The sequence below is a fragment of the Polistes dominula genome, unplaced genomic scaffold, assembly GCF_049000335.1.
Source record: "Polistes dominula isolate Pdom_NZ unplaced genomic scaffold, Pdom_raw_medaka contig_84, whole genome shotgun sequence".
Lineage (NCBI taxonomy): Eukaryota > Metazoa > Arthropoda > Insecta > Hymenoptera > Vespidae > Polistes > Polistes dominula.
The window spans coordinates 149,097-158,113 of record NW_028300944.1 but is presented as its reverse complement, the minus strand read 5'-3'; the positions used below and the strand labels follow the sequence as shown (position 1 = coordinate 158,113).

At 31.6% G+C, this 9,017-nt stretch overlaps 1 protein-coding gene across 2 annotated transcripts; it reads right to left on the bottom strand.

The window, feature by feature from the left end:
• Positions 1–586: 586 nt before the first annotated feature.
• On the bottom strand, positions 587–8,677 carry IntS6 (integrator complex subunit 6). Of its 2 annotated transcripts, XM_015330622.2 has the most exons (9): positions 7,346–8,677; positions 6,991–7,068; positions 6,141–6,380; positions 5,820–6,000; positions 5,022–5,749; positions 4,638–4,913; positions 4,215–4,554; positions 3,348–4,130; positions 587–3,240 (listed from the first exon to the last, which is right to left on the bottom strand). In XM_015330622.2, exons 1-9 carry the CDS (start codon positions 7,460–7,462, stop codon positions 3,032–3,034), a joined length of 2,952 nt encoding a protein of 983 aa, XP_015186108.1. In that variant the 5' UTR covers positions 7,463–8,677; the 3' UTR covers positions 587–3,031. The 2 variants fall into 2 exon arrangements, with proteins under 2 accessions (XP_015186108.1, XP_089027927.1); XM_089171801.1 differs by lacking the exons at positions 6,991–7,068; positions 7,346–8,677 and having other exon boundaries at positions 5,820–5,908; positions 6,141–6,316.
• Between the last annotated feature and the right edge of the window lie 340 nt (positions 8,678–9,017).

Sequence of the window (9,017 nt, the reverse complement as noted above, 5' to 3'; positions counted from 1 at the left end):
CAAAATATGCATCTAGGTAGATTGACAAAATGTTTCTTAGAATTTATACAATTCGCGTTCGCAATTTTTAAACAAAATATGATTACCTGTTAAACCTTTAAAAGGATCAATCAAAAATACTTCTATATAACTTTGTCAAAAAGAAAATAAAAGAAAAGATTTGTTTGTAAAACATAAAATGAATAATATTAATCTACAAATATTTTCTATAGTTATTCAATAAACGTGTATCTTATAAAATCGCACTTTGTGTTTTATACATTGAATTTTAAAATACTAAATATTTATATTTTGTTAATACCTCCAAATTAATTTAGTTCGGAGCCAATTAAGCGTTTAGCATCATTGTCTTTTTCAGACTCAGCTAGGCCCCGATTATTTATTTACTAACTATTATCTGTGGAATATTTCTATTTCTTAATGGTTCAATAAATTACAATTATTCTATACAGTTTAAAGCTAAATTATTTACAAGTATCAAATCTGTGTACATATATCACATATAATACCCCCAAATCAATTGTCAGATTGATTATCTTATTTGAAATTCTACTTGCTTTTTTTTCTTTTTTATACAAAAATTTTGTTAACATCAATGATATGTTATATTTCATTTGAATTAGTAGTTTTCTATGCCAGAACGTTCTTTGAAAACTTTGAAAATTCCAATTGAAGTTGACACACAAAATAAGATAATCACTTTGACAATGATTTTTCAATAAACTTACATTATATTTGGTCAAAGTTTTTTTTCTTTTTTCTTTCTATATTATTTCATGTTAACTGTGTGTGATTGTGCTATTATTTCAAATGATTTTTTGTTCACAAACAATTGACATGAGTAAATTTGTCACTAATCGCATTAAAAATGGAAAACTATTAATAGATTAATAAAGTCAATAATTTAATTACATCTCGTAAATAAGCTCGGACATATATAACACGTTTGTCATTAATTTACTAAATTTGCTAATCATCCAAATTTCACATTTATGTATATTTACACACCTTTGCAGATAAAGTTAATGTCCAAATTTGTACAGTATTTTAATATATTGTACATGATCAGTTGTTTCTTTTCTTTTACTTAGAAAATTTCTCTCTTATATGAAAAGTCAAAACGTTATGATATATAACATCATTTAATTATTTTGTTAAATATTAATATAAACAATACAGCACAAATTTAAAAAGAATTTTTCTATTCGACTAATGGATCCTTTCATTCGAATGCTTTTGCATTAGTCATTGCAAAACGAATCGAATTATAATAAATACATTCTTACTTCAATCTTTAATAACGTCAGGCACTAATCAACCCTTTTATGGAAAATGTTATAATAATACATTCCATTTAATAAATCATCTCTCACTCTCTCTCTCTCTCTCTTGTGTGAGTGTGTGTATCATATACATCGACGACGATTAATTTTACATATATATACATACATATATATATATATATATATATAATAAAAATTTAGGTGAAATAGTTCATTTGAACAAAAACATTTCTACTTTTAATGATATTTTTAATTTAGCAAATTACATGACAAAATATGTGTGTACTAATCTTTTTGAATACAAAATATACACCTATGAAATCTCTGTTTTTAACAGAAGATATGTATTACAGAGGAGAAAAGGCATAATAAACAAGAATAATCTCAAATGTTCTTTTTATAAATTTACACAAATTAAATCTCACTTCAACTTTATAACATTAATAATTAATAATAATAATTTATATAACAAAATTTACACAGTTTTTTTTCTTTTTTTCTTATCACTGCGTCACCGTTGTTGTTGTTGTTGTGTTGTTGTTTTATTAATAATATAGAGAATTTTGTAATTAATGATTTTACTTAAAAAAAAAAAAAAAAAAAAAGAAAAGAAATGATAGATTCAATAATAAACTATAACTTCAATTATGTGATCCATTTTTTTTTCTTAAATTTGATATGGGCTCTAAGGACTGTACAGCTGGTAGAATATCTTTATGTCTTTGATTTATGTCACACTTTTTTTGTTCTTTCTTTCTTTCTTTCTTTCTTTTTTACAATTCTCACAGCAGGATAAACAAAGTGTTTGTTTTACTTTGATTATTAAAGTTAGATCACATTTCAAATACCATACAAATAGAAATTTATAATTACTATTTGTATAGTAATTATTAATTGACCCTTAGACGCCGCTACATTTTTTTCTACACTCAAATCGTCTTGCATGCCTGCATCCAAGACTATAAATTAAAAAGAATTCAATTAGAGGTGCATTTTCAGAGAAAACTGCATACATTGAGAATTGTAAATTGGATTATAAAACATAATTAATATGCCTACTTAACCGCACGTGTTGTTATTTGTGCTATCGTTAATGTTATTAAACATTACATTTGTTTTTTTTTTGCTTTTTTTTTTTAAATATAATAATATACTGACAGTGAACAATGTGATGTGCAATATATTATTTAAACTTTAATCATAAAAGAAATCCATTTATAAATTATGTATACTTTTGCTCGTAAATATTTGACAAATCTGCAAATTCCAACTTTAGGAAGAATTTATTGTCATAATATAAATTTTCAAGTATATACAAATATTAACAAAAACAGAAAAATAAATTTTCTACCAACTGAACATTTGTAAAATAAAAAATATTGATTAAACGAGATAAAAAGAAAAAAAACAAAAACAAACAAAAAGATATTGTATTTTCTTGGTTTAAACACCTAAGGTGCATTTTATCGATAGAAATTGCATCTACTTATTCAAGCATCTTTCAAATATTTATGTTTGAATATTACTAATAATCTTCTTCTTCTTTTTCTTCTTCTTCTTCTTCTCCTCCTTCTTCTTCTTCTTCTTCTTATTATTTTCTTATATTTTTGTTTTCATTTGTCAAATAAAAATTCTGCACATTACATGCATTATATATACTCTATTTACGTGCTTATAAGTCACTTTAAAAAGTGTTTCATTGTATTTCTTAAAATAATCCTCTTCTTCTTATAAGAGTCAATTAATGCCTAGCTTATTTTTGTGGCACCATTGTGATTCACCTTGTGATTCACTGTCCAAACATCTTCTTGTATAGTCTTAAGATATTCTTCCAACAATGTAGCTAAATTACGTCTTTTAAAACGTAATGATTCCTTAACAATATCTTTCACAAATGCAAGTCGAATATCCAACGTGCCTTGAACTTGATGTAAATGCGAAAATAATGTTGCATGATCTGAAACAAAAGTAAAAAAAACAACAATTGAATATATATAAATATATATATATTCGATTCGCGTTTATATAAGTATAAGATAAAAGAGAGAATAAAAATGAACCTACTTGTTCCCCGTCTTCGTACTTCTTTGTAAACGAGTTCCCTAACTGTTAAATTGTGTCTTCTTATATCCTCCAATTCTTTTTTCGTCAAAACCTTTTCTTTTTCTATCTTCAATTCTAATTTCTCTTCAACGTGATTCGTTAACCTTTCTTCAACAGCACTTACAATTTTGTCACTATTTTCGCTGCTGTCATTAGAAGGCAGTCTACTATTAGTTTCCACATTAACAAGATCTATCCTTTCACTTTTAACATCACTTCTTAAGTCAACATTATTAACTACGATTGGTGTTAAAATAGGTGGACTATCCATATGATTATTAACATGTTCTGCTGAAATAGCTTCGAAAATTGGAATTGTTGGCATTTCCGCAAGTCCATTCACTAATTTTTCTTGCGAGCTTGCAGCACACGTTGTTGTACTACTACTACTACTACTACTACTACTCGTTACAACATGGCTTGCATTAATTACATTTGGTGTTGTAGCATTTATTAGTTCGGTATTTGGTACCATCACTTGATTTTTGGTTTCATCCATCCAAGGTATTGGAGAACTTGGAGGTGTATTAGCAGGAGAATATGAAGGTCTTCGTACGATAACGTCTTTTGGAATAGGTCCTGGTTTTCTTTTATTCGGAGACGGCCTTGGAACAGGTGTCCCTCCTCCGTCGGAAGGTGGTAATGAACGTTTTATACCACCTTTCGATGTGGAAGATGTTGCTCCAACCATATCGATATCTGCTTCATCTACCATCATCCTTTTGTCTATTTTAAAAGGATTACCTGCAAATTCAATTTTGCAATTTCAACTTTAGTCATTATTTCAATATAATCTAATTAAAAAGAGATTGCATTTGTTGTATTTACCAAACATGTGTTGTCTGACAGGTACGCTTTCGATCTCTCTTAAAGGCGGTGTCATCCTTTTTAAATACTCTTGATAATTCCCCATCTGAGCTAAAGGCATTGAATGAACATAATCATCATCTAATAACTTGGTATGTAATAATCCAGGTTGCAAAAAATTTGCACGCATTCTCACAACTTGATCCAAAAGTGATTTTCTTGGGACATCGAAAGCATTGCGATAACTCTGTGCACCACGTTGCTGCTGTTGATTCTTTACTAAACCAACAACGAATCCACCAAACTCATTTAATTGATCCCTTAGCCCGGTGAATTTATCTTGCAATAAAGGATGTGATACCTATATAAACAAATGTATCTCATTAATTTATTATTTCGAATGTTTGGAAACATAGAAAATAATGTCTTCAAATGATCTCTTACCAAATCTTTTTTCAACGGTGTTCTGGGAATAACTCTAACACCTTCCGTTATGGTAGTTGTACTAGCGTTAGTTAAATTTTTTGTCATATTAGCAGCTGCAACTTGTTTAGAAATAACTTCATTACATAATCTATCAAATTCTATTTTTGCTTGATTTTTCAAACGTTTTAAATAATTTAAAACACTGTACGATAAGGAATTATCCATGTTATCAGGTATTAAAGTTTGTGCTAGAGGAGCAGGTGCACCCATTCTAGTTAATGCTCTCCTCAACGACTGCAATTACAAAAGTTTAAAATAAATAAGATATCCAAATATTGCGTCTCCTTTATTCAATAAAATTATATATATAGAGAGAGTTAAAAAAGCAAAAAAGCAACTCACCGCAGAATAATAAGTTGGCATAGTTCTCATATAATTCTGAAATTGTGTTCTCCATTCGTTTGTTGGTTTCAGCCTATGTACCTTGAACAATTCTTCCAATAACGGTAACAACACAGGATAATTATAGGGCATAACGAATAAATTTACACAAGTTAAGTTTGTGCTCGCTTTCAAATATCCAAAAGGATGGCCAACCTCGCTGGATTTGTAAGAATTTGCTACAAATACTTGCCAACATATTGTTGGTTGTTTTCTTGCTAATATATACTGCGTTAATGGACTGGGTTCCAATTCATATTTATCAAATGGTAAATTTTCTATGACCATTGGTTCTTGACTGGTACAGGTAAACTTGACATTAGGATGCGCAGATCTTGGTGGCAGTGAACTAGCACTTAAATCTGGCCAAAAACTTTCTGGAATTGGCCAAAAGCCAACGGCAAATCCTTTCTGTGCTGAACGTGGAACGTAAATTAATCTTCTACAAGAATGCCATGCTGTATTTCCTAGTACTGTTGGATTTGTAGAATACTGAGTCCGAGGGCCATTGTTGGTATTATTTTCATCTTCATTCTCGTCTTCATCCTGATGTTGGACCTCGTTTGAAAGGGGAGGAGGATCAGGTCCAATCTTTTCAAAATTTATTACTACGCCAGATTGAACTTTTTGTACTAAAGAATCAATGCATTGCATCATCATTCTAAAAGATGTTATGCAGTACGAACGACCTATGATTTATACACAATTAATTAATCACTTGATAAATATTAATATTAATGAATAATTTATTCATCATACCTCCGGTTACTTCGCACATTGCATCTATCGGAGAGGAATCACTTGCAACTAAACCGGTGTCTCGTTCAACGGCCGGTGTCCCAGATAATCTTAACACCAAAGAAAATAACCTTTGGTCCCATCTAAATGGTTCCTTAGTTAATTCTGATCCAGGTATAGGAGAATGCATTGGTAATGTAAACTTGTAAAAAAAACAAAATGTGTGATGTGAAAAGATTTTCAACATAACCTTTAACTTTATCGAATTAATTCAAACTAAATGTCCAATAGATCATTTTGACAAATAACTATACAATATAAAAACACACTATAGCAACTTACATCTTGATGTACTCCACTGTTTGTCGTATATTTTCCACCATCCGTTATAACAACAATTACAGATGGTTCTAAATAAAATGGACATCTCCCTTGACCATAAGTATCGATACCAGTTTGCATTCGATTTATATTCAAAACATCCAAAGCATGTTTTAACGCAGCACCTAAAGTTGTAAGGCCAACACATTGTAAGTTTTTCAATTCATTCATAAACGTGGCCAAATTTTCTTTCCAACCTGCCTAAAAACAAAGAAAATAAACACATACAATTCTATTAGATGTTTATTGAAAATAATTTGTCACAATATATTGATATGTTAATTCAAAACTTCGCGCGCTCGAGTAGTTCTAATGAAGAAACAATAAAAGGAGATGGCGCTGAAGGCGCATCTCAGCATGCGGTACCCATAATGCAGTTCTTCCGCAACGGAAGACGGAAGGTATGTAGGAAAGTGTGTATTATTTCACGTAGTTACTACTTCCCTGCATAAGCTCTTCTATTCATTGTTATATCAATATAACTGAAAATGTGAGCAGAATTAAATTTGAAAAAAAGAAAAAGGGGGAACCCTCCATGCAACCATAATATTATCGTTAGAGATAATTCGATGATGACAAGAAAAAAATTAAATAAAAAATGTTATATGGAAGCAGCGCTAGTAGTATATAGAGAAGGAATCGGGGATGAAGAAAAGTAGAGGAGAGAGGGAAAGAAAAGAGCAATAGCGCATAGGTGTGAATATCGGGTGGGTGGGGGAGGGAAGGGAAAGGGAAGGTAGAGAAGGAAGAAAAGGAAGAGAAGGAGAGAAAGGGAGAACGAACGCGTTTAAGCAAGGAATACGAGAGATACCTTGATATTCTGGGGCGGATCTTCGAAGGTCAGGAGCATATAACGATCCCCGCGGCTCTCCGGTGATCTTTGTCGTACCTGTAAAAGTATTTTTAATTTAAATGCAAATCAAAATAATAAAAAACAAAATTAATGAGAATTTTATCACGACCGATGTATAATAACACACACACACACGCGTTGCTCTTCTTTCTTTCTTTCTTTCTTTTTCTTTCTCTCTCAAACATATCTATACATATACACAGCCCTACACACATATAAAAGATGCGCACACACACAACCTAATGACGGAGATGAGACACTCCATGACAACTTAAAGCCCGGTCAAGAAAAGTTGCTGTCTTATTTGGCGTACCTTCACGAAAGTTTCCACTGCGCTTTTGGCTACATCCAAAAGCGTGGGCCGCCCGCCCAAATAAACCCTCTGATTCATGGAGGCCGATGTGTCGATCAAAAAGACTATTATGGTCATCTTCTTCGCGAGGTGAACCCGCACGTTCTCGAGGTCGTAACTGTGGCTCGAGAGACCTCCCGTAGTTGAAACTAGCTAGCTAAGAGCCCTACAACGGCGTGGCGCATAGCTGCTTCGACCATTGAACGCTTTTGAACACGTTCCGTAAAACTTCTCTTTTATCGTAACGGCGCTCGTTTGTTCTCTCTCTCTCTCTCTCTCTCTCTCTCTCTCGCTCTTTCTATCTCTATCTCTCTCTATTTCTCTATCTATCTATCTCTCTCTCTCCCTCTCTCTCTCACTCACTCTCGCGCGCGCTCGCTCCCTCGTACTCTATCTTTCCCCCTCTTTCTCTACTCCCCCTCGACGTCTCTCTCTCTCTCTCTCTCTCTCTCTCTCTATCTCTCTCGCTCTTTCTACTTTTCTCGCGTTGCGTGTTGTTTTATACGCGGATCCCGATTTTGTTGCTGCTAAAGTAACGCCGTACGAATTTAATTGTTCTAATGATATTATTTTGAAAATATATATATATGCTAACGGTTGAGAAATACGGAATAATAGAAACAGCTGAAATACAAGCACGGATCGCGGTTAGCGAGTTGTGAATCGGACAGGTCTGTCTGCCAGCCTGTCCGCCTGGTCTTGTCTTCCTCATGCTTCCCCCACCATTCCTCTTTCACTATCTTCTATCTCATTCGCTCTTATGCGTCTATATCGTAAATCTCTTCTCTCTCTCCCTCTCTCTCTCCCCGTCTCTCTCTCTCTCTCTCTCTCTCATTTTATGTGTATATCCTCTATCTGCTTCTTTCTTGCTCGCAACGTGTTAATACTCACGCGCTCGATTCTATTTACTCCGTTTCATCTGCCGAAAAACTATCTCGTTATTCTCTTTCTCTAACCCCCTCCCAAACCACTCCTATAGTCAAACCTATATACATATATAAATATATTCTTTTTAAAATTGTTTTTTTTTGTATTTTAAATAATTGCTGATTAAAATGTATATTATGGCCTAGAAAATGAAGCTTTAAAACTACCAATGAAATCCACCAATGATACTTTGATAATAAAAATATTAACCAATATTAACCGTGTCTAATCGGTGATTGGTCGTTGCACGCATTATTACATGTTGTCACAATTATCTGTAAATGATTATAAACAATAACCTATAAATGCAATCAAGTGAAACTTTTCAAGTTGAAAATTATATATGTATATTCTGACCAATGATTTTTCTTTGTTTTCTTATTATATCATTAACTTTTATACATTTTTTTAATTAATTGATTTTACATTTGCAAACAATTAAAGTATATGCGATTAATATTTAAATAAAAGAATAAAATCAAAAAATTAAGATTTAAGTGCCATCTTACGAATTAAAATACGAACTATTTTAATATATTTTATTCGTTACGATTAATAATGTTTTATATTCTATGGCAAAAATTGGCGCGAATATTTAAACGTATTTAAATATACGTGATACTTTGGTACGAGATAATTTGAAAAATATATAATATATGTACGTATGAACATACGATAAATATTTAAACAATGATTTACAACGATT

Bases quoted from the DNA above. Each gene is read 5' to 3' on its own strand.
- IntS6 (XM_015330622.2), bottom strand. From the start codon at position 7,462: ATGACCATAATAGTCTTTTTGATCGACACATCGGCCTCCATGAATCAG. The intron at 4,131-4,214 runs GTAAATACAACA...TTGAATTTGCAG, and splicing joins TGTCAGACAACACATGTTTG to GTAATCCTTTTAAAATAGAC. The intron at 3,241-3,347 runs GTAGGTTCATTT...CTTTTGTTTCAG, and splicing joins AGTACGAAGACGGGGAACAA to ATCATGCAACATTATTTTCG.